The sequence below is a fragment of the Triturus cristatus genome, chromosome 11, assembly GCF_964204655.1.
Source record: "Triturus cristatus chromosome 11, aTriCri1.1, whole genome shotgun sequence".
NCBI lineage: Eukaryota > Metazoa > Chordata > Amphibia > Caudata > Salamandridae > Triturus > Triturus cristatus.
The window spans coordinates 867,757,098-867,783,006 of NC_140594.1; the positions used below are offsets into that span (position 1 = coordinate 867,757,098).

At 52.5% G+C, this 25,909-nt stretch overlaps 1 protein-coding gene across 3 annotated transcripts in view; it reads right to left on the reverse strand.

Annotated features, from left to right (window-relative positions):
• Positions 1 to 25,909, reverse strand: part of SMC4 (structural maintenance of chromosomes 4) — a 910,253-nt gene that overhangs the window by 344,180 nt on the left and 540,164 nt on the right. For all 3 annotated transcript variants that reach the window (XM_085634717.1, XM_085634719.1, XM_085634718.1), the window contains exon 16: positions 2,167 to 2,319. In XM_085634717.1, coding sequence (XP_085490843.1) covers positions 2,167 to 2,319 — 153 coding nt within the window. The remainder of the gene's footprint in view (positions 1 to 2,166; positions 2,320 to 25,909) is intronic.

Below are 25,909 nucleotides of genomic sequence, written 5' to 3' on the forward strand. Positions count from 1 at the left end.
CTCTGCCGCTGTCACAAAGCAACCCCCAGACTCTCCCATTATCAGGAGCAGGACCACTTCCTGTTTCATCCCCCTTTCAGAAGGAAAAAGTAGAACAGCCCAGAAGGTGTGCCTACCTCTGCCAACCCCACCTTTCAGGTGGGGGGAAGGGAGGTAGAGTCCACCATCTTGCAAATGGCAGGCACCCTCCAGTCAGATAGGGATGGTGTCCCCCTACAACCCAACGTGGGGTGAGCAACCTAAGGGTGTTGTCTCCCTAAGGTCAGTAGCGCATTGAATATTACCTCGAGACCCCTAAAAGGCCTCCTAAATACAGTATTTAGGGGGCAGCCCTGAACCCAGAATGCAGATTAGACTTGACCAGAAGGACAGAAGAGCTGTGCTGCAGAAGAGGACTATGACAACTGCCTTGGCTCCAGCCCTACCGGCCTGTCTCCTGCTTTGGAACCCCTGCAAAGTAAAAACTGCATGTCCAGCAGGCAGTAGCCTCCAGGAAACCATGGGGACTTGCCCTGTGTTCCAAAAGACACTGATCTCATGTGAACACTGGATTTGTCAAACAGCAACCCAAGCTAGAGCTCCAGAATTCAGCTGAAACTGCGAGTCCTCACCACTCTGCAACCGATGCCTATAGCCCGAGTTAGAGTGGCTCAACACCTCAGCAAGGTCCCCTCAGCAATCCTGACCTGAGATCCAGCGATAAACGAACTCCTTTGACCTTTGACGCCTGTAGCCTCATCCTGAAGGGTCCCCCCAACTGTGACTGGAACTGATAAGAACCTGACATGAAGACACCTGCACCAGCAGCCCCAGAGTTGTGAGGTGCCAGACGAACCATGTCCATCAACTCTTCAAGTTCATCCTCCAGTCGTTGGTTACAGTCTTCCGGCTCCAGCCTGCAGTCTTTCTTCAACCAGCATCCTCCATAGGCGAGCATTGGATACCCAACACCATCTAAGCACTTTGCATGCGGCTGCCCCTGCACCGCTGGTGTAGGCTTGGTGCTAACTTGGGACCCCCATGGCCCTTAACTTAACCCCATGAGATTGCCTCCCGAGACCGAATGGCCTCCCCGTGAGCAGCCTTCAACTGAGGTGCGCCCTAGCCCCATAGGCGAACATTGGTACCCAGCACTGTGCACCTGCTGCCCTAGTGCCGCTGGTGGTGCCCTTAGAGTACCAACCTGAACTTTGATTCTAACCCCAAAACTCCTTATCAAACCGTTTACTTACCTGTAAAGTGAGTTTTCTATGAAAAAAATCTTTAAGTGGTGAACTTGTCTTGTACTGCACTAGAAGTAACAGTATCTTCAGAGTTGACCTGCTTACTCATGTCCTGTGATGCTTACTGTTATTCATTTGTTTCACTCAAAACTAAGAAACTAACTCCAAAATAACTGAAAATTAACCTAAAAGTAATTTCAAGTACTCTAAAGTGTTTACAATCCATTACTTCTACCTAAAAGTAATTTGTATGCTTTTACAAAACCACTACACACTTTTCTTGCAAAATATCTTTGTATTGGAAGTATTACTTCGATGCTACTGAGTCAATCTTGACTATAGAGCAAACAATTGGTCTGGATTGAGTTGAGTGTGCGACATCATATTTTACCCAAGTGTGCACAACAAATGCTTCACACTACCCTCTGATACGCCTGACTGCTCAACCACACTATGACAAAATAAATTAAGGCATTATCTACTTTAGCCTCTGCTATACCTCTGGGGATCCCCAGGATTCTGCACAGGGTACCTCATTATGGTATAGTATATACAGAGCCAGCTTCCTACATTCAGCCTCTGCTCAAACAAGTGAAACATGGAACACTATTTGATCTTGGACAGTGTCAACATACAACAGACTGTTTCACATGCATAAGAGCAGGCTGGTTACAATAACTTGAGCCTTTGCTATTGCGAACTGTGTGTTCATGCCTGTTGATTTTGGTAATGAATATTTTAGCGAGTCCTGATAAAGTATATGGACATCTGACATAGCAAAGGTAAATGAAAATAAAGAAACAAAATTAGGAAAGTATGATGAAGCGGGGAGGCTTTTGTATTCCATTTATATGCCAAACATGCAATAACAGGAGCAAATCTAACAAAAATTGACAGCATATACCAGTGAGAAAGATACAATTTGTAATAATTCGTAACAAACCTTAATGCTGGCTGAATACTTCTCAAAGGTATTCTTCATCTCTCTAACACTGAGACGTAATCTTGAAACTGCTTCTTCAAGCTGTACTTTTTCCTCCTGACAATGAGTAGCTTGAGCCGTGTCTTTCTGGAGTTGTGATTCCATTTTGTTTAACTAAATATATAGATAAATCAATTTAGATTATAAACTTTAATGTTTGAAAGAGACGTAAAAACATTTATTCCCCCCCAAACAGGAAGAGCTGTGAAAGAACATTTTATGATTTGAAAAAAACAAACACGATTTGCACTTACAGGTACCGATGACAATGTAGTGCTCAAACAAAAATAATGCCACTCAATGCTTAGAAAGTTGCATGCAATTTCAGATAAAGGCAGAACAGGCACAGATCCTGTCAAATAAGACCAAGCATTGTGTGGTGAGCAGGTAGCAATACCTCCAGTCAGTAACAATGCCTGCAGGGGAAATAAATCTTTTGCACAAGTATTGGAAGAGCCAAAATATCTGGCCTGTTCCATGCACCAACAAACCAGTCACGTGCCATGCTCTGTCAAGAACAGGGTTCTAGTTCTCATGGTTTAGGATGCACACTTATTTACACATGCCACACACCTCACAAAGGATTCCTAGTTAGCCTTCTTTGGCACTGGCCATTTCAGAGAGCCCCGCTTTTCACCTCCTTTTCCATTTGAATTAAGGCACTGATCATGACTGCAATATCTGAGTCGGCGTGCTGTGACAAGTTTCATGCAGAACTTACAACCTCATCACTTTGTGAGGAATGCTCATTCATGCTGTCAGATGGTTGATCCAAGAAAATGTTTTATTTTTTTTAAATTGGTTTATTAAAGCATTTGTTAAAATTGCAAAAAAGGCAGACAATCTGTAATATAGGATCATGTAAAGCAAGGAAAACAGAACCCCTGCAACAGCCCCCCCTATCCCTCCCCCACCCATCCCTCCCAGATGGAACAGCAGCATAGATACAGTACACTGTGGACAGCAGGCCTGCATTGGGAAGTAGAAAACCAAAAAGGGTCAAAAATTAGGCGGAACACATCTCACCTGACCGTGTATCCGCTCGTCAAGTGCCCACCCCCAAGACAACAGAGCGTCTCACATTATGTCCGGATGGGACCTTAAATACTCCGTCAGGGGAGCCCGAAAGTCTTTCGGCCGAGAGGATTCCGGCAGTTCTTACTCATAGGTCTGTAGTTCAGATCTACTGAACACCAGGTCCCGGAGCCACTTCTTTATAGTGGAGTACTTAGACGCCGCCCTCGCGTGCTGACGTCAGTTCTTATACATAGCTTTCCGCGCCAGGGACGCTGAGCCATGCAAGAGACCGACACTGGTGCCAAAAAATCTAGGGCCCTGAAAGGGAGAACCTTAACCCTAGATGTTGGTTCGCAGAACGGGGAGGCTGGGTGGGTCGGCGAGGAATCTAACTAATGTTTCTTACAGATACATCGTTACCGAATGTAAGTAACTTGTTCATCTGAAAGAAACACGTTAGTTAGATTCCTCACCTTAGAATCGATACCCCAACGGTGGGCCTGCAAACCAAGATCACACCAGAAAGTCCTGGAGAACAGGACGGCCAAAGTGGCAATCTCTCCGGACTTGGCTGTCCAGGCAATAGTGCTTGGCGAACGTGTGCAGTGAAGCCCACGTCGCCGCCTGACAGATGTCCTGCAAGGGGACTCCCCGTCCCAGGACAGTTGTCGCCGCTGTGGCACAGGTGGAATGGGCTCGCAGCCCAACAGGAGGGACCTTTTTCGCCAAACAATAGCAGAGTTTAATACACAACACGACCCATCGCGAGATAGTCCGCTTGTGCACAGCTTTACCCTTCTTCGCACCTACATATCCAACAAAAAGTTGGTCATCCACCCGGAACTGGTTTGTGCGGGCCAAATAAAATGACAGCGCACGTTTTGGGTCCAGACGGTGGAGCCTCTCCATCTTTTGAAAGATGCGGAGGTGGAAAGAAGGTGGGCAGCGTGACAGATTGCCCGATGTGAAAGGGAGTCACGACTTTAGGAAGTAAAGGACGTGTCCGGAGGACAACCTTATCCGGATGAACAGAAAGGAAGGGAGGCTTAGCTGACCGAGCCTGGAGCTCACTCACCCGCCTAGCGGGAGGTGATAGCCACCAGGAAGGCAGTTTTCAGAGTCACGAAGTAGACGAAGTGGACAGTTGTGAAGGGGCTCAAAGGGAGTGCACATCAGAAAAGTAAGAACAAGGTTCAAGTCCCACCGAGGCATTATGAATGGAACAGGAGGGAACAAACGGTAGACAACAGGGGACTTGAAAAGAGAAGGCTGATCAGGAAGCCTTAAGAAAGCAGACATTGCAGCAAGGTAACCTTTCAAGGTGCCCAGAGCAGAGCCCTGCTGGGCCAAAGAAAGAAGAAAAAGGAGAACCTCAGAAGGAGGGGCAGAAAGGGGATCCACAGCCTTTGCTGTGCACCATGCCACAAATTTGTTCCACCGGCAGGCGTATACAGTCTTTGTGGAGGGACGCCTGGCCGCCAGAATGACATCACAGACTTCAGGAGGCAAGTCAAATGGCATCAACTGTCGCCGCTCAATCTCCACGCATGGAGGTGGAGGCTGGACAGGTTCGGGTGGAGGACCGTCCTCTGCTGCTGCGACAGAAGGTCCTCCTGAAGAGGCAGTCGTATTGGTGGATCGATGGACATACTGAGTAGCTCGGGATACCAGTACCTTCGTGCCCAATCCGGAGCCACCAAGATGACTTGGGCCCGGTCGCGCCTGATCTTCAGCACTCTGGGCAGAAGAGGTATAGGCGGAAAGGCGTACAACAGACCGCAACTCCACTCGCGACGAAAAGCGTCTCCGAGCGAGTGCCGCCCTGGAAAATCCAACGCGCAGAACAGCTGACATTGGGCGTTCTCTTCGGTGGCGAATAGATCTAACCAAGGCTCTCCCCACTGCAGAAAGAGACCTTGCGCCACGTCCGAGTTCAGACGCCATTCGTGATCCATCATGCACCGGCGGCTGAGTTCGTCTGCTCTGGCGTTCAGAGAGCCCGCCAGATGTTGAACTACCAGGGTGATGCCCTGATGTTCCAGCCATGTCCAGAGGTGCAGAGCCTCCTGACAAAGGGTCCACGACCCCACCCTGCCCTGTTTGTTGCAATACCACATGGCGGTGGTGTTGTCCGTGAACACCTGCACGACACTTCCCCGGACAGAGGGAAGGAAGGCTTTCAGTGCAAGTCGGATCGCCCTCAGCTCCAATAGGTTGATATGGAGCAGAGTCTCCGCCGGAGACCAGAGTCCTCTGATCTCCGCCTCTCCCATATGGCCCCCCCATCCCAGGAGGGACGCATCCGTCACTACGACATGCTCCGGTTGGGGTAGGGAGAGGGATCTGCCGCTGACCCAATCGCGATTCGTGAGCCACCACTGCAGCTGGTTCGCAGTGCCCTCCGAGATCAGGACATGGTCGGACAGGTTGCCTCGATGCTGGGCCCACTGCAAAATTCAGGTCCCACTGTAGAGCCCGCATCCGCCACCTGGCGTGAGGTACCAACAGGATGCAGGAGGCCATCAGCCCCAGCACCAACCTGACCGAAACCCAGGACAGAGGCCGGAAGATGGAAATCAGGGCCTGAATGTCCCGGACCCGCTGTTCCGGCGGATAGACCCGGAACTGCGCCGAATCGAGAACCGCTCCAATGAAAAGGAGCTTCTGGGAGGGACTCAGGTGCGACTTCGGCACATTGATGGAGAACCCCAGCGAGTGCAGGAGGTCGGCCGTAGTCTGGAGGTGGGAGAAGACTTGCTGGGGCGAGTCCGCCTTCAACAGCCAGTCGTCGAGATAGGGGAAGCCTGGAACCCCTGATCTGCGCAGATGAGCTGCCACCACCGCCATCACTTTCGTGAACACCTGAGGGGCACTGGTGAGGCCGAAGGGGAGCACGGTGAACTGAAAGTGCTCCTGACCCACCGTGAACCGCAGGTAACGCCGGTGGGCCGGCAGGACGGGGTTGTGGAAATAAGCGTCCTGCAAGTCCAACGCTACCATCCAGTCTCCAGGGTCTAGGGCAGCCAGAACCTGAGCTAAAGTGAGCATCTTGAACCGGTCCTTCCGGAGGAAGGCGTTGATGCTCCTGAGGTCCAAGATCAGGTGTAGGCCCCCTTTGCCCTTCTTGGGAACCAGAAAGTAGTGGGAATAACAACCACGACCTACTTCTGGACCAGGAACGCGCTCGACGGCCGCTTTGGCCAAGAGGAACGAAACGTCCTCTCGTAGAAGATGCAAATGATCCCCCGACATACAGTGGTTCAGCGGTGGCATGGCTGGAGGAGTCGTCTCGAAGGTGAGGGAGTAGCCCCTTCGGACGATTTGCAGCACCCACCTGTCCGACGTGATGGAGCGCCAGTGGAGTAAGTGATGGCGAACTCTGCCGCCCACTGACGTTGAATGGGCCTGAAATCTCGGACTAGGAGGGCTTTGAGGCGGATGCTGCCGGGGCGGATGTGGACTGACCGGCACGTTAACCTCCAGTACCGCCTCGGCGGAATCCACGTCCGCGTGCAGGTTGGTTCTGCGGCCAGTGGCTGGGCGGACGTGAGGAGGCGCCCCTCCCTTGGCCACGAAAGGGACGAAAGGCGGAAGATTGCGGCCGCAGACCGAAAGACCCAAGGACTTGGCCGTGGCTCGGAAGTCCTTTAACCAAGCCAGCGCACTGTCCGCCTTCTCACCAAAAAGGCGACTGCCATCAAAGGGCATGTCCATGAGGGAGCTCTGGACATCCCCCGAAAATGACGTGGACCTCAGCCATGCGTGACGCCGAAGCACCACCGTGGTGGAAATCGCCCGACCCAGCGAGTCCATGGTGTCAAGTCCACACCGTATGGCATGCCGTGCTGCATCTCGACAGTCAGCAAGTGCTTGAGTGAGTCGTGTCCGGGCCTCCACTGGGCACAAGGGCAGCACGTCCTCCACCGTATCCCACAGAGAGTGGGAATAACGGTCCAACAGGCAAGCGGTATTTAAAGACTGCAGTCCCAAACTCAAGGACGAAAACAGTTTCTTGCCAAACTGTTCCAACCTCTTGGATTCCCGATCCGGAGGAGGGGACGGGAAGGAGGATTGGGAGGTTGAAGCCTGGATAACCAGACTCTCGGGGTGGGGTGTTGAGAGAGGAAACTGGGGTTGCCCGGAGCAGGGCGGTGGCGCCGGGCAACGTTCCGGTCCACAGGAGGGACTGTGGAGGGCTTGGACCAAGTGCCCTGCAGAACGTCAATGAGGGCCTCATTGAACTGCAGCAGAGGCTCACTGGAGCTTGCTGTCGGTTGAAGGACCTCAGTGAGGACGTTAGTCCTCACGGCCACAGCAGGCAACTCGAGCCCTAGGGCTTCGGCCGCCTTGCGCAGCACCACTGAGAAGGCTGCACCCTCCTCCGAGGCCACAGTCGGAGGAGAGATGAAACCAGCGCCCGGGGAGGCATCCAGACAGATGGCTTCCCCCAATTGCTCTGCCCAGTCCTGAGAAAGTTGGGCCTGAGCGGCCATAGGGTCATCATACCCCGCCCAGTCGCCCTCGTCATCCGATTCTCGATACACAGGAGGAACGATCGGAGCCGGGCAGTAGATGAAGCGTTCACCAATCGGCGCCGGCGCCGGGCGGCACCGTGCCGGCGTCGGGCCCGGACCGGGGCTAAACTGGGGAACGACGTCGTCCGGGTACGGCGTCGGAGGTGGAACCGGTGTCGGCGCCGGCAGCGTCGTGAGGACAACCAGCGCCGACCGAGATCCAGGCCTGGATCCCTCGGGGACCTGCGGCGTCGGGGCCGGAGCCGTCGACTGCGCCGCCGGCACGCGAGGTCGCCCAGTCGAACCTGCGGGGCCCGAAGGCGCGCCTACAGGCGTCGACGGCGGAGCCAGGCTCTTCATGGCCGAGAGGAAGGCACTGACTTCCGCCGGAGTCGCGTCAGTCCCAGGGACCGGCGGGTATGGGGACGGACGCGGCTCCGACAGAGCCGCGGGGGTGGGCCCACCCTGACCCTCGGCCGAGTCGCGCAACCGGCGAGGGGAGTCCGAAGAGCGATGTCGTCTCTTGGACTTCTTGGAGTGCTTCGACTTACCCGAAGACCCCGACGAGCGATGACGATGGCTGTGGCTCCGCTATCGGTCCTTGGACCTCCTCCTTGACCGGGACCGAGAGCGGCGCGGAGCCGAGTGCCGAAGCTCGAGAAGCTTACGGGACCGCTACTGCCTAGCTTTCGATGTTAAGGCCTGACAGTTGGGGCACGACTCCGCGTCGTGGTCGGCCCCCAGGCCGTAAAGGCACCGGCGATGGTGATACGTCACCGATGACAGGCGATGACAGGCGTCACAGGCTTTAAAACCAGGCATCCTACCGGCACCAGAGTCGAGTCGAGAGACCAAAAAGAGTCAAAAAGTAAGTCAAAAAATGCCTAGGGGTAAGCTCTTCCCGGATCGGCGCTTACTGGCGCGGAAAAAAGAAGAACTGACGTCAGCGCGCGAGGGCGGCGTCTAAGTACTCTGACTAAGTCATACAGGCACACGACGCAGACGACGGACACAGAGCCGCAGACGACGCCTAGCGACGCGCAAGGGGTATTGCTACAAAAATCTTTCCGGATCCAGCCTGACGCCTGGGGATATTCTAAGGTGAGGAATCTAACCAACGTGTTTCTTTCAGATATACCATTTTTATCACCGCAAGCCTATCCGCCAGGGAGAGGGGCAGGTGTGTCCATCTGGCAATCTGCTCAGTAATGCGAGACATAGCGCGACCATAGTTTTCAGAGACCACGATGGCAGGGTCCCTGTGCACCCAAACGTCCAGATACTTCACGGGGTCGGTGGTCCACGTCAGTGGAAAATCCAGTTCCACCTCTTTGGTGAGTGCAGTTAGAGGGAACACCACTGACTTAGACCAGTTGATCCCCAGGCCAGAAAAGGGTTCGAATTGGACATTTTCCCGCAGACCGGTGGACTTCTGGCTCTCTGACATATAGCAGCATGTCATATGCGTAGAGAGACTATCAAAGGCCGCTGTCGAAACCGCAGTGCAGCTGCGGCGTGCCGCTGCCGCAGTTTGCATGCGAGGGGCTCCAATGCCAAGGCGAAGAGCATAGGAGACAGCGGGCAGCCCTGCCTCATGCCCCTGCCGATAGGAAACAATGAGGACACCCACCCATTTACTCGGACCCTAGCGACGGGCTCTATACAGCACCGGGAGCCACTTCAGAAAGAAAGGGAGGAGGGGGGGGGGGGGGGGGGGGGGGGGGGAGGCCATCCGCTCCAGCACAGTGAACATAAAAGACCACTGTAGGGAATCGAAGGCCTTGGCCGCATCGAGTAGTACGGCCACCGCCTGAAGGTTAGGCTCAAAGTAGTGCAAGGTGGAGAAGAGTGTGCGCAGATTATGAGTAGTGGATCGTTCCGCCACAAACCCCGATTGGTCCGGTAGCACCAACAGGGGAATCAACGGGTGCATTCTAGTGGCAATCATTTTTGCAAGGATCTATGTTAATCATACATAATGGGCGATAGGACCCACACGGATTAGAAGGATTATCCGGCTTCAGGAGTGTGACCAACAAGGCCTACCGGAGAGAAGGGGGGAGCTGCCCAGTCTCATATGCTTCCGCATAAACTTCCAGGAGCCGCGGAGCGATATCTGCCACATAGGTCTTGTAAAATTCACTGGGCAGCCCGTCCGGCCCCGCAGCCTTGCAGGTCGGTAATGCCATAATTGCATCCTGCACATCCGCCTCACCAAATGGCTGTACCAGATACTCCCGCTGTCGCTCAGAGAGCCACCCGAGCGCCACATCATCGAGGTACTCATGAATCGCTCCAGACGGCGGGGTCTCCTTGGCAGCATAAAGGTGGGTATAATATTGTAGCATGACATCACAGAGCGCCGCAGTCGCATGGTGAGCATCTATGGCGTCATCAAGAAATTCTGTTATTTGCTCCTGATGCCCCGGCTCCGACAATTTCTGCACCAGCAAGCGGCCCGGGCGACCACCCTCCCCATAGTAGTGCGCTAATCTACGCCGAGAGCAATGCAGTAACTCCTGATCAACAGTCTGGTTATGCTCCGTGACCAGCTCCCGTATGGCGGCCAGCTTTCCCGGTGCCGGGTCTGCATCGTATTCCCGCTCCAGTGCGGAGATCTCAGATGCCAATCTCCGAATTTGCCTCCGAATGTCCCGCAAACCCCTGACTGGACACCGATGCAAGCCCCCCGCACAGTCACCTTAAACGCTTCCCAAAGCGTCCCCGCACTGTCCACTGTCCCCTCATTCTCCCGAAAAATTCTTTATAGCCTCTGCAATCTGCTGCTTAAAAACAGAGTCCGTGAGATCTGAGGGCTGGAGCCGCCAGGCAAACGGAGGCGTCCGGTGCATGGGCATCTGTAACGTTAATAGAACCGGAGAGTGATCTGAGAGAGTTCGGGCCTCATGCGACACCACCGCCGTCCAAACGCATACAGACTCCGAGACCAGCCAAAAATCTATTCGGGACCACGAACCATGCACCGATGAGGCGAAAGTACTCTGACGGTCCACGGGATGACGAGTTCGCCAAATATCATATACATGTCCAGTATCCAAGAGCCCCAGCAGAACCTCCGCAGTGCGCTTGGGTCGAGCCTCTCTGCCGCCACAACGTCCCATAGCATTGTCTAAGCAGAGATTAAAATCACCTCCCCATATAATCTGCACTGGTGGGAACAGCGAGATCCGACGCCACACATCCTAGTAGAACGAGGGGTCATCTATATTTGGACCATATACATTCACAACCAGCACACTCTCCCCAGCCAATCGTCCATGCACCATCGCGACCCGACCATCATCCACTTCCGACCAATCGCAGTAAAGGGCACCCCTTTCTTCACGAGAATCATGACCCCCCCTAGAGTAAGTAGAGAAAGAAGAGGAGCCCCGTAGTCCCGGCCATCGAGCGCCCAATCTGCTAGCAGACTCAGCGGCAAGGTGAGTTTCCTGAAGAAGGGCTATGTGCACTCCCATACGATCCAGGCACGCACACACTGATCTGATCTTTTTGGGTGAGTTGAGGCCCTGAACATTCCAAGTAAGAAACTTGAGCACACTAGTCATCCTGAGAGAGTTGTCCATTCCCAGTCGCCTAGCATAAATGCCCTCATGTAGTGATGCCAACAGTCTCGAAATGCAACCAACAGTGTACAGCTTGTGCGTTCCATCCGTCCCGCCCTGCCCCCACCCACTTCAGCTACCCCAACATGCCAAAGCCATCCCATAAATCCAACAGAACCCTCCCCCCCCCCCCCCCCCCCAATACCCACTATCAAAAAACAGAAGCGGGGTACACCCATTCGTGGGAAGCGCAGAGGCGCGCACCTACGACCAGTACGCGCTAACCGAGCCCGAATACAGAGGTATGACAGACCATGCAACATGCCTAAAATAAAGCCCATGGAGGGGAAGCACCCTCAGCCGAAGGAGTCAGAAAACACCAAGTGGTTGGCAGAGCAGTCTCTACTCCCCCTCCTCAGGTACAGCTGATGAATCCCGCTTTTGACGCTTCAGGTTCCTGGCGTGCTCCATTGCGGCCTTCGGAGAGGAGAAGATCTTACCCTCCGCAGCAGTGCCTATTCGGAGCCGAGCCAGATAAAACATGGCATACGGCACCCCCTCTGTGAATGAATTGCTTCACATTCCCAAATTCTCGCCTGGCCGCCTGAACGGCCACTGTGAAATCCGGGAAAAAGGCCAATGAGTTGCCCTGATGTTCAATACCACCTTTCTCCCGTGCCAAGCGCAGTATGACGTCCCGATCCCTGTAGTTCAATACCCTGGCAATAATAGGGCGAGGGGGGGCCCCCGGGACCAGCCGCGCCGCCAGAGAGCGGTGGGCGCGCTCCACTATGAACATGCTGGACAGACGCTCTGCGCCGAAGATATGAAAAATAAGACGCTCAATATAGAGCTCCATTCGGCCCACATTGGTCGACTCCGGCAGGCCGGTAATACGAAGATTGTTGCGCCGGGAGCGTGCCTCTAAATCCTCATTTTTTGCTTGGATAAGGGCCAGAACCTTTTCCATATTCAGGGTTTTATCCGCAATTGAGCTCAGTCCTTCCTCGGTCGTCGACACCCTTTGTTCCACCTCCCCCATGTGAGAAGTTGGCCTGATATATGATGTCACTAATTCTAGTTCACACCTTGTATCAGTCCAAACAACCCTTATGGTGATTGGTTGTAAAGTCAACCTTATAGACAAGCTATCCTAGTGGTAGCAAAGACAAGAGCAGTCTTAGGCTAAACTCTGAATGGCATGTGAAGCCAGCGGTTATACCATATGTAATCCCTTGAATACCAAATGAAAGGACACCACAACAGATATATATAAGAATAGAATGTATTTATTCTAGTCAAACCCTCAGCACTCAGATTCGAGGTAAGTACAACACATTCTAATTTAAGCATACATTAAGTCACACAGGTAAGTAATACAGTTAGGCCCTAGGGGCCACGCAAACCATATACTAAGTAAGTGGTATAAGGACCACTGTCACGAACACAGGATAGGCCTAGGGAATCGCTGGGGCTACACTATACTACAAACAGTTAGGAAGTGGGAGGCCCACGGGATTCAGGTGCAGAGTGGAAACACTCACGCATAATGCGTAAAAGTCGATAGAATCACTAGCAGTTAGAAAAAGGCAGTTTTAGGACACTTCTGGTATAGCTAGAAAGTCGAGACTCGGAAACTAGACCCTAGGATAGTCAATACCCTTGTGAGCACTGAAGTACCCAAGTTACCTAGCCCACGGGCTGCGGGTGCATAGGTGTGAACTTGCGTCGGGTTTCGTCGTGGACTTCTATGGATGCCTGAAGGAAAGTTGCTGACAGGCAGTCAGTGAAGAGTGTCCGGTGGATCCCAAGGTGGGGATCAAGAAGGAAGGAACCTGCAAGCAGAAGGGACAGAGTCTAGGTCGCCAGCCAGGAGCCGGGAAGGAACCAGGCGATGTCGTGAAGATGCAGGTGAAGAGGTGAAGCTTGTCGCAGCAGCCACGGGTACCAGGAGACGTCGAGGACGACCAGGAGGTGTGCTGTCCCACGAAGGCTCTTGCTGTCGGCGGCGTCAAAGTCGAGTCAGGACCCAACAAGCCTTGGCAAGCGGAACCCACGCAGGATGGAGGACTTGCTTCTGGTGCAGACCAGGGAGGTCTGGGGTGCTTCTCTTTCACAGAGGAGCGGGTGCCAGTCTGGAGGAGCCGGACCAGCAAGTTGAAAGTAAAGGTTCGTCGTCACGGAGGCTACCAGCCAACGGGCCAGCAACCGGACAACACGTCGAGCAACACAGGTGCAGAAGGGACCCCACGCAGAACACGTGAAGTGTGGGGAGCTGATCTTCGTTGCAGATGGTGCTCGGGAGAGGGGCTTCTCAATTCCCCAAGCACAGCCTCGAGGAAGCCTCAGAAGTCGCTCTAGTCAGTTACTAGCCACTTTTCCCAAGTCGCCGGTCCCACGTCCCTCGTTGCCTCCACGGGTCTCAGCTTTGCTGGAGATGTGGATCTGGTTCAGAGGTGCCTGGAAGTCTCGGCGCTGGTCAGTCTCTGCAGTCGTCCCTCGTAGGATTCAGTCGCAAAGCAAGCAGCGGTCGCTGGATGGTGCCTGGTTGCCCAGGGTGGTCACTCCTTGGCCACAAGGGACATTTCTTCAGTCTTCTTCCTGAGGTCAAATGTCGAAGGTCCAGAGTTTCTGTTCAAGTTGCAGATTCGGGTTAATCTAATTTAGCAGGGCCCAACTAGCTACTAATATACTGGGCTAGTGGGCTGGGCTACCTGCAAGGTCCCTCCTATGGGTGGGACCAGGAAGGGGAGTGGCTACACCCCCTTTCCTTTGTCCAGTTTCGCGCCAGAGCTGGGGCTGGAGTGCCCCAGCACCGGTTTGAACTGGACTATGCATGGGACACCTTGTGTGCCCCAGGCAGTGTCTCGTTTCATTCAACCCTCCCTGCCCCAATACACTAAATCCTGTCTAGGGTGGTGCTCGCACCTCCCGAGGCAGGAAACCTATTGTCCAAGCACTCCAGCCCCAGTCCTGGCGCGTAACTGGACAAAGGGAAGGGGGTGTAACCACCCCCCTCCCTGGTCCGACCCATAGGAGGGACCTAGCAGGTAAACCAGCCCCACAGTTGAGTATGGGAGCTGAGTCCCTAGGACTTTAGATTATCCTGAAAACCTACAACTTGAACAGAAACTCTGGACCTTCGACATTCGACTACGGAAGAAGACTGAAGAATCTCCCTTGTGCCCAAGGAGTGGCCACCCTGTGCAAACAGGCACCATCAAGCGACCTGGCGTTTGCTTTGCCTAAGTTCTACGAGGAACCGACTGCAGAGCCCGACCAGCGCCTTGACTTCCAGACTTCTCCGACCCTGATCCACATCCACAGCAAAGCTGAGATCCGTGGAGGCGACGAGAGACGCGAGACCGGCTACCTGGGAAAACTGGCTACTAGCTTCCAGTGCAGCTTCTGAGGCATCCTCGAAGTTGTGCTCTGGGGATTGAGAAGCCCCAACCCCGAGCACCATCTGCACCGAAGATCAGCCCTCCACGAGGTCTGCGTGGGGCCCTTCTGCATTTTCCTGCTCGACGCGTCTGTCCGGTTGCTTGCCCGTTGGCTAGTGACCTCTGCGACGACGAACCTTTGACTTTCTGCTGCTGGTTTGGCTCCTCCAGACTGGCCCTTGCTTCCCTGTGAAAGAGAAGCACCTCAGGCCTTCCTGGTCTGCAACAGAAGCGAATCCTTCATCCTGCGTGGGTTGCGCTTGCCAAGGCTTGTTGAGTCCGAGATCGACATCGACGCCGCCAACAGCAAGAGCCTTCGTGGGGCAGCTCGGCTCCTGGTTCTGGTCGTCCTCGATGCCTCCTGGTACCTGTGGCTGCTGTGACAAGCTTCACCTCTTCACCTGCATCTTCACAACATCGCCTGGTTCCTTCCCGGCTCCTGGCTGGTGACCTAGACTCTGTCCCCTCTGCTTGCAGGTATCCTTCTTGATTCCATCCTTGGAATCCACCGGACAATCTTCACTGACTGCTTGTCAGCATCTTTCTTCAGGCATCCATAGGAGTCGACAACGAAACCCGACGCAAGTTCACACCTATGCACTCGCAGGCCGTGGGCTAGGTAACTTGAGTACTCCGGTGCTCACAAGGGTATTGACAATCCTAGTGTCTAGTTTCCAAGTCTCGACCTCCTAGTTCCTTCCGAAGTGTCCTAAAACTCTTAATTTCTAAACACTGCTATTTCTATCGACTTTAACGCATTACGTGTGAGTGTTTCCACTCTGCACCTGAATCCCGTGGGCCTCCCACTTCCTAACAATTGGTAGTATAGTGTAGCCCCAGCGATTCCCTAGACCTAGGCCTAACCTGTGTTCGTGACAGTGGTTCTTATACCACTTACTTAGTATATGGTTTGCGTGGCCCCTAGGGCCTAACTGTATTACTTACCTGTGTGACTTATGAATGCTTAAATAAGACTGTGTTGTACTTACCTCGAATTTTTATAATATATCTGTTGTGGTGTCCTTTCATTTGGTATTTAAGGGATTATATATGGTATCACAGCTGGCTTCACATGCCATACAGAGTTTAGCCTAAGACTGCTCTTGTCCATGCTACCACTAGGATAGCTGGTCTATAAGGTTGACTTTACAACCAATCACCATAAAGGTTGTTTGGACTGATACAAGGTGTACACTAGAACTAGTGACATCATATATCAGGCCAACTTCTCACAGCAGATTCACGGGATGTATTCATTAATACATGCTCCCAGAGAACACCTTAGAAAACCAAACTATTAGTGCACTGCCGACTGGCGTACACCAGCCTGTCACAACAGACAGGTTTTTGGTCCGCTGCAGGTGAGAGCCTAAGCTCTGAGGGCAGAAATAACGCCTGCTCCGGCCGAAGGTGTTGTCAACTCCTCCAAGCAGGACGGTTAAGTAATCATCATATCAAGGCAGGAGGCTTCAAAGGCCTCTGCTGCCGTGGATGTGTGACGCAGGCTTATAACACACAGAGGGTACATTTGGCACCAGAACAGGCTGGAAAACTTGCTAAACAGGTGTGTTCATCAGGCTAGTTCCACCCCCAAGATGGGCTATCCGATGTAAACATGAACACTAGAATTCCACCATCTTGGTTTTTAGTGGAATTAGGCTGACTGGGTTAGGGTTATGCCCACTTCCCATAAGAAATGGCCATATAGAGGGTGTACTCACCCTAAAGTTGAAAAGCCCATTGGCTACTACCTGCCACTCCCCTTAACGCCCCTAAACTGAGCATTTACAGACATCTGATGCCAGGAACTTGGAAATCAACAGATCCAGAAGAAGAGGACAAAGAAGAGCCACAAGACGATGAGAACTGAAGACTGCTGTGGACTTTGGTGCCAAGCCCTACCTGCCTGAACCAGTCTCGACAATCATGACTTGGTGACTCATTCTGCAGTGGTGCAACTACCAAGAACCCTGGAAGACTGCCATCCCCCTGCAAATTGCCAGAAATCTTCCTTGGAGTAGAGGAGCTACACCCCTGCAGTCACCGTAGAGTGGAGTCAGGTTTACTGTGTTGTCACTCCCTGGCCAGACTGACACAACAGCCCCCCAGGAAGAGTTCCCTTTGCTCCTGAAGGTTAGATATGTCCCCCCACCAAGAGGACAGCAGGACCGACTGGAGCTGCACAGCACCAATACTCTGGGTACCAGACCCATTGCAGTAGCCAAGGCCTGTTTAAATCCAGTCGGGACTAACAGCACTAAGACTGAGCAACCGTCGAGGGTTGTCAGTACCGTAGAGGCCCACTTCAAGTGGACCGGATGTCCTGATTTGTGACCTCAACTTGCGAGACAGACAACCCCAAGGACCTAGGACAAACAGAACTAGTCTACTCTGCACCCGAGCGCCCCACCCTGGGCATCGACGAACCAGCTGTGCCTCCTTGATCTCAGGACCCTTGTGACCAGAGGCCCCCCTCCCCCGTTGAGTTCCCGGACTTGTCTTTAAGACCCCCTCTGCAGCATGTTTCTAGGTTGCCACATTCTTTCCAAAGGTGCAGTGTGCAAAGCTCCCAACCAAACCAGCACCTATGCATCCGGACACTCAGGAGCATATAACGAGTAACAGCTGGTGGTACTTTGGACCTTGGCCCTCTATGACCTTAAGTCCCGAAGCAGACCCCCCAGAAACCCACTGTAAAAATCAAGTTACTTACCTTCGTTAACTCCTTATCTGGTGGAATCAATATCTACCCGCACTTACCTTTGATTTTCCCCAGGTGTCAGACTGGATCTAGAAGATTTTTCACGTACATCACCCCTGAGCGCTGGTAGGTGGCATTGGTCAGCTCTGCATGGCATCGACAGCACGGGAAGAGACATCTGCGTCACTTCATAGGCACCACCTGTAAGAAAGTGTCTCTGTATATACTGTTCCCAAATAGGTACAGAGTCTACAGTCCCCAGAGGTTTGGCGGAGGCTAAAGTTAGATATTACCTTACTCTCTAAAGTGGTACCTTGGTCGAGCAGTAAGTATCAGAGGACAGTGTAAAGCATTTGTTGTACACACTTAGTCAGCAAATGGTCTCACACACTCAAGAACTGGACTCTAGACCAATGGTTTATATATAAAAACATTGTTTTATTTTAGAACCAACAATAGGTATCAAAATAGACTCTCAGGATGAGATGCTTTAGTTAAATACTTTCAATAGGCAATAGACTTTTGAATGCAATAGTTACAGATGTTGCAATAGGCAACACAATTCAAACACAATTATAACATTGAGCTCAATGGGAATTTCTTAATTACTTTTCTAACCACAGGACTGGATTCTAGATTCAGTCCTGGGACATCTGTAAACAGTTGAAAGAAATCGGTTTTGTTACACAGGCAATTTTTAAGGAATATTTGTAAGTTTCAAAAATCGACACTTTTTCCAAGAGTTTCTAGCAAAAACCATGCAATGTTATCCTATGAAAGAAAATCAAGTTATTGGTAAGTACGGTTGTATTTACTTTTCAGGGTCAGTGCTGGGCACCAAGATCCAGCACTGGGATCTCTCCTGATAACAGGTGAGTAATTTTGTTTATTATTCGGCTGATTTTAGGTGAATATTTTAACGTTTCAAAACTCAACACTTTGAAGAATTTCCAAGTGAAACCAGTCAATGTTACCCTATGGAAGAAAAGTGAGTTATCGGCTTTTAGGCAAGTACTCGACTGGCAGAGTTAAGGCTTTGGGCATAGACTCAGGGGTCTCCCAGGGTCAGGTAGGTACAGTTGTTACACCCTCAGCGGCACAGGGGCAGCCGGGTGCAGACAGAGTTAGGCCCAATGTTAGCCTATGGCAGTCGAGGGGGCCTTTGGTTGGCGGCTGCTAGCAGGCAGGCCACACGGCTGTGGGAGCTGGGCTCCTGGTCACTTTCTCAGGGCAAGTGGGGAAGGAAAATAGGACAGAGGTTGCACTCCCAGGGGCACTCTGGCGGCTGGGTGCAGGGTGCTTTTGAGCCGTCTGGTGCTCAATGGATTAGCTCAGTGACAAACAAAGGCTGCAAGCTCGGGGACGAAGATTCTTCCGGTGCGACCACCACTTCGAGAGGTAATTTGGGTAGCTGTAGGTTAGGTAGGCACCCAGGAGCTGGGCACAGGGGGCCACAGGGAGCCAGGGTGTATTTTCGCGTAGGGAAATCTTACCCTCAGCTGGTCGCGGTTGGAGGGGTCCCTGGTTCTGAGGCTGCAGGCGTCGTCATAAGCGTTGGTGGGTCCTTCGGTGCTGGATTCTGGGTCACAGTCGCCGGGGGGACGTCCTCATGGTCTTTGTGCACTTCGGCACAGGCCAGGCTTGGCAGGTGCAGTGTGTGCAGGAGTCGTGGTTCCTGGTTGGCACCAGGGGCTTGTTACTTGCTTTGAGCTGAACCACTGCTCGTGGGAGTCCCAGTCTTTTTAGAGTCACAAGGCAGTCAGGTCCTCTGGGGTTTTTGAGGTTGCTGACCACTGGAGACGCCGGGTTTCAGCAGGAGCAGTTTCGAGGGTCAACAGGCCTGTAAGGCTGGGGCCAAGTCAGTTGGTATCTTCCTCTTGTTAGCAGCTGCACGGCAGGTGGTCTTCTTGCTTGTTTCGGATTCGGGATCTGAGGAAGGAAGGTTCAGGCTGCCCCATAATACTAAATTTAAGGGCGTTACAGGTAGGTGAAGGGCAAGGACCAATGGGTCCCTTCCCTGGGGTGGGTACACCCCCTATCCTGCCACTCTCCTGTGGGAGGGGGCAGTAACCTAATCCTGATTGGGCAGGGCTCCCCATTTACAAGATGGCGAGAGTCGGGAGATGTGCTACACCTCGCCTCCCCCACTTGAAGGGTGGGGTTGGCAGAGGCTGACACACCCCCTTTCCTCCCTTGGGGTTTCCCGACAGTCTTCCCGCCAGAGTGGGGATCAAAACCGGTGGGGGCCAGTTGCGGAGTACAGCAAGTGGCCTGGAGAAGCTCACAAAGGCAGCATGCCTTTGAAGCTTCCCCTGCCCATCCTGGGGGAGGACACCTAGCACCTCGCCCAGGATGTGCATTGTTGCAGGCCCAGGAGAGCGGATGGCTCTCTACCCAGGGGTCCAGAAACATGTCTGCAGTGTGGCAGCCTAGGCAGCCTCTCAGACAGGACGTGGATTGTAGGTTAGGCTCAGGGGGCAACTCTAAGTTGCCCTCTGTCGTGCATTGTACATTAAATCCCACACTGGCATCAGTGCGGGTTTAACGTGCTGAGAAGTTTGATATCAAACTTCTCAGTGTAGTCATCATGGTGCTGTGGAGTTTGTGATGACCTCCCAGCACCATATACTCTTAATGGCAGCACTGCACTTACAGTACCCAGGAATGGACCTTGGTACTGTAGGGCTACAGGGCTCATGCACCTGTACCCACACCACTGGCATAGGGCACCCAGCTAGAGGGGTGACTGAGGTATGCCAGGGCAGTGTGTTGTGGGCATGGAACACAGGGATGTGTGCCATGTGGACTGTTTGGTTCTGCACTAAGACACTCATGCTGCAATGGCAGTGTGTGTGCGTCAGGGTACAGGGCCTCTAAGGGTGGCATAATAGGTGCTGCAGTCCTTGGGGGCCTTCTCTGGTCACAGGGCACTGGGTACCTTGGGTACCATTTACCAGGGGCTGACATGTGGCCAGAGATGCCAATTGGGTTTAGGCTTCATGCAGTTTTAGGGAAGGAACACAGGCCCTGGGTACCTGATTAGCAGGAGCCCAGGGCATCATCAGTCAAAGTACATCAGCAATTCAGCAAAAAGTGGGGGCATACCATGCAAGAAAGATGGCACTTTCTCACACCACCTCATTGCGCTGGCGTCGGTTACTTTTCACCGATTTCCACGCCAGAAGCATAGAGTCATGTTGTGCATTGTCCCTGGTGTGTACTGAAAGGGTTTAAGCCATGACACTAGAAATCGGTCTGCGGAGCGCGGGTGGGTCGGTAAGGAATCTGCAGCTAGATATTGTCTCTAACAGATATGGCGTTACCAAAGGTAAGTAACTTGTTCATCTGGTAGAGACATCTAGCTGCAGATTCCTTACCTTTGAATAGATACCCAAGCAATACCACCTCCAAAGGTGGGTCTGCGGACAAATTTAGACTAAAAAGTCCTGCAGGACCGAACGGGTGAAGCGTCAATCCCTGCAGACCAAAAGCTACCCTTTCAGGATGTCCAGAGTACAGCCCTGCCGGGCAATGGTCAAAATAAAAAGTAAAATATCAATGTGTAGGAAGCTGGCTCTGCATATGGTATGACACTAGGTTGTTATATCGTGCACAGACTCCAGGGGTTCCCCAAAAGTGTACAGGGCTTAATGTAAAACCCAAAGGGCTCTATTGGTGGTAGTGTGAGCGAGCAGACTTAGGCTTAACACAGGAGTGTAAGACATTTATTGCACAACATTGACTAATAATTGACAACTTAAAAAGGAGAACGACGTAAATTTTAGAAAAATCGACTTTGTATTTTATGACCAAGATCTCCGCAGTAAGATAAGCACGTTTTTAAATAAAAATATTTTACTTTCAATAGTCGACACTTAGAATATTTCTAAACAGTTCAATGTTCTTCTACGGGAGAAAAAACATTGCAATTAAACAGATAAAGCATCACACTTACAGGCCGGCAACGGTCAGGTGAGTACCAAAACTGCACTACCAGTGGCACAGGGGCGGCCAGGGTCAGAGGTCAAAATCTGGGTTCGGCCCAATGTATTTCAATGGAGAATGGGGGTGCAAGAAGTCACACTGCTTGCAGGTAAGTAAATGAGTTGCAGGGGCCAAGCTTTGAGGTTATGTTAAGCATGGTGGGGCACAAAGCTGCACCCCACACATCACCAGTGGCACAAGGGCAGCCGGGTGCAATTTCGGCATCGGGCACCCAATGCTATTCAATGAAGATTCAGGTGTTGACAAACAGCCTGCAGGCATTTTATCGGAGATTGCAGAAGGAAGATAATGACAGCAGTGGTAAGTAGAGGTGTAGGGGTTCGTAGGGGCACAGTCTGTTCAGCTCACCAAGGCCCGGGGGCTTCGGGTGCTCGGATGCCTTTCGGAACTCTTACCGGAGCCGGTCGCGGTTAGGGGGAGCCTCAGGAGGCACGCTGCAGGCGCAGTCGTGGGGGATCAGTAGAGGTCAGTCAACGCTGGACTCTAGGTCAGAATCGCTTGGGATACTTCGCTGGAAAGGTGAGCCCTTCAGACTTGGGCCAAGGGCGTCTAGTGCAGAGTAGAAAGAAGTGGAACTGTCTGAATCCAGGGTCCTAGGAGTGGATTTCTTCTGGGCAGGGCTGCTGTTTTCAGGAGATTGGATTAATTTTCGAAGGCAGCAGTCCTCCCAGGATTTTCAGAAGTTGCTGGCTGCATGACAGATCGCAGGTGCATCGAAGCTGGAGACAGTCCAGTAGGACTTTAGCCAAGGCAGCTGTCTTCCGGCTTCTCTGCAGGGGTGTCTTCTGTCTTAAGTCATCGCAGATCTAGTTTCCAGGTCTGAGGGAGCCACCTAAATACAAACCTTTGTGGTGTTTTAGGGGAGTAGCAGATAGGGTCAATTGGCCACCCTCCTGTGTGTGTGTGTGTGTGTGTGTGTGTGTGTGTGTGTGTGTGTGTGTGTGTGTGTGGGGGGGGGGGGGGGGGGGGGAATTGATCTAGCCCTAATTCGAGGAGTCTTCCCATCTTCAAGATGGCGGGGACTGAAAGTTGTGCTTCAACTTGACACCCCAACCTTAGGGGTGGATTGGCAGAGGTGAGCACACCACCCATCCTTTTAGGTTTTCACGCCCAAAGTGGGAGGTGTAAACTGGGGGCTGCCATCTGCTGCTATAAACAGAGGCTGGGGGGAGGGGCTCGCATTACAAAGGCAGCAGGCCTTTGACGCTTCCCCTGCGAGAACCGGCACATCCTGGGGGAGGAGGTGCAACACCTCTGCCCAGGATGTGCATCGTTTCTGGTCCCAGAGAGCAGAGGATCTCGACCTAGGGGTAAAGACACTTCTGTGTGACAGGCAGCCGAAAGCCAATCGGTAACCATCCCTCTGAGGTGCCCTTTGAGAACATGTTTTAATCTCACACTGGCATCAGTGTGGATTTATTACAAGGACTGTTTGGTACCAAACACTCCTGGTTTCAGTGAAGCCATCATAGTGCTGGAAAACTAGAGTTATCAACTTTCCAGCCCATGCACTCCTTCCGACATCCCTGGCAGTTACAATATTCAAGTAGTGCCTTAAGTGTTGTAGGGGCATATCTACTCACGCAGATATGCCCTCACCTGTGGTATGCACCAGACCTTGGGGCTGTGAGGCCTTCTAGAGGGGTCACTTACCTATACCTACAACAGTCCTTCAGGCATGGAATTCAGGCAGGGTGCCATATTGTCTGTCGTTTTCACCTCACTAGGGCATGTAAGCTGCAAAGGCAGTGGCATGGTCCTGTTTTTTTTTGGGGGGGAGGGGGGGGGGGGGGGGGGTTAATTCCCATGGGACCCTCTTCAGCTCCAAGGCCCTAGGCACTCAGGATACCATTTACTAGGGACTTACAGGGGAGCAGAAGAACCAATTATGGGTATGTTTAGGAAAGAAGCACTGGCACAGGGGACCTGGTTGGCAGGGACCCTGTGCACTGCAATCGAAACCACATTAAAACCAGGCAAAAGTGGGGGCTAATAATGTCAAGAGAGGCACTTTATCACACTAGGATACAAACTTTTTCCATCGACGGGTGTATACCGTCTTGGTGGAGGAACGCCTGGCTGTGAGAATAGCATTACACACGTCAGGAGAAAGGTGAAAAGCCATCAACTGCCACTGCTCAATCTCCACGCAACAAGATTTGACAAGTTCGGGTGGAGTTCGTCCACCCTGCGTTCCGGGAACCAGCCAGGTGTTGAACCACCAGGGAAATGCCCTGCTGTTCCAGCCATGTCCAGAGACGCAGGAAAGGTCCACAAACCCACCCTACCCTGTATGTTGCAGTACCAAATGGAAGTGGTATTGTCAGTCAACACTTGTACCAGTCTATTTGATTGAGGGTGGAAAGCCAATCGGATCGCTCAAAGCGGTTCATGTTGAGTCTAGATTCCACCTGAGACCAGTCTTGTGATCTTCACCTCTCCCAGATGGCAGCCCCAGCACAGGAGTGACTCATCGGTCACTACTGTGAGAGCTGGTTGGAGAAGGGGTCTGCCTTCGACCCAATCGTGGTTCGTTAGCTACCACTACAGGTCCCTGGCAGTTCCCGCCGAGATCTGGACCATGTCGGAGAGATTCCCCTGATGCGGTGTCCACTAGAACTTCAGTTACCACTGCAGAGCCCACATATCCAATCTGGCATGTGTCACTAGCAGGATGCAGGAGGCCATGAGGCCCAGCAGCCTCAGACTGTCTCACTGAATTTCAAGACAGCGGCGCAACATTGGTATCACAGCCTCCTCCTCCTCCTCCCCTCCCTGCTATGAGAGGTAGAGGATTGCACCACCAAGCTCTCGGTGTAGGGTGTTAAATGAGGAGGTTTGGGTTCCCTGGAGTGGTGGGCAACAGACCTGTGCTGGGTTTGGACGAGGTCCCGAGAAGTAGGTCAGTGAGTTTTATTTAAAGGAGTAGGGATTCAGAGGAGGAGACTCCTGACTGCAGCACCTCCGTCCAGATGTTAGCCTGGACACTGTATACGTAGCTCCATCCAGAAGTGTTCAGTCTCCTGGCATCACCCAGTTCATCACACTAGTCTATATCCGGTTCTGCTCATACTGATATTCTAAAGGGTCCAGTGATCTCTCCCATTCGTCACTGAGGCCTGGCCCTTCAGAATAGGGCTCAGGCTCTGGTCTAGGACGCAGGGGTCCTGTCTGCGCAGGAATCTGCATTGGTCGATGCGGCTTGTGTCAAGGATCAGAATGGGGCTAGTACCGGGGAAGGTTGTAGTGGCGCGACTGGTGCCATGACACGATCCCATGAGGGCCCATCAGAGCCGGAGCTGCCGACAGAACCAATTAGGGCCCCCTCCAACCCCACAGAGCCCAAAGATGCGCCAGAGGGTCCGGGCTACTCAAAAACTAGGCACACGGTCTCCTAGAACACTAATTTGAGCGGAAGTCGCTCAGGATTCCGAAAAACTGAGGAGGCTCGGAGTCTACCCAAGCGCAAGTTTCGAGGAACCAGGCCTTGCACGCCAATATACCTTTGTCGTGTCAGTTGACTGAATAGGATAATTTTAAGCACGCTTCAACTTCTTGTGTTTTTTTGGGAATCTTACTAGAGTGCCCCAGCGATTTGAAGTGGAGCAAAGAGAACTTTGGACTCCTGGAACGGCCCCAAGACCTTCCTCTCGAGAAGGACCGTGACTTCTGGGGAGTCACATGCTGGGCCGCTAGAAGCTTCAGGGACCGCTCCGTCAAAAGATTGAGTGCCATGGCACGGTAGTTTTGGCACGACTGAGTCATGGTCGTACTCTAAACAGTTGAGGTGTGGGTCTGTCACCGACATGGCATTTTGACCGGCACTACAGGGTTTAAAGCCTGTCTTCCTCAACGACATACTGGACAGACCAGGAGGATGCATCAAAAGCTAGACAAAATAGCACAAAAAACTGACAGAAGGGTAGCTCTTCTCTCGGATAAGTGCTGGCTGACATGGAAAAAAAAAAAGGACTTCAGCATGCCAAGGAGGCGCCTATATGCACAAGTTACTACTTGTGTAACAATACATCTGTAAGAGACATTAGTTAGTGATAGATTCCTTACCTTAGAATAATCCCCAAGCATACAACTGGATCGGGAAAAAGTTTTCCTAGCAGTAGCCCTGCGCGTCAGTAGGTGGCGTTGTGCTGCTCCGCGTCCGTCGCAAGCGGCGAGAGGACGTCACGGAGACTACTTAGGCGCAACCCATGCGCGCTGATATCAGTTCTGTACACGACTTTCCGCACCAGGAACGCAGAGCCATGCAAGATACTGACCACTGGTGCATTGAAACTAGGGCCCTGAAAGGATGACCGTAACCATAGAAATCAGTTCGCAGAACGGGTGGGGCGGTAAGGAATCTATCACTAACTAATGTCTCTTACAGATATATTGTTACCGAAGGTAAGTAACTAGTGCATCTGAAAAACACGTTAGTGGTAGATTCCTTACCTTAGA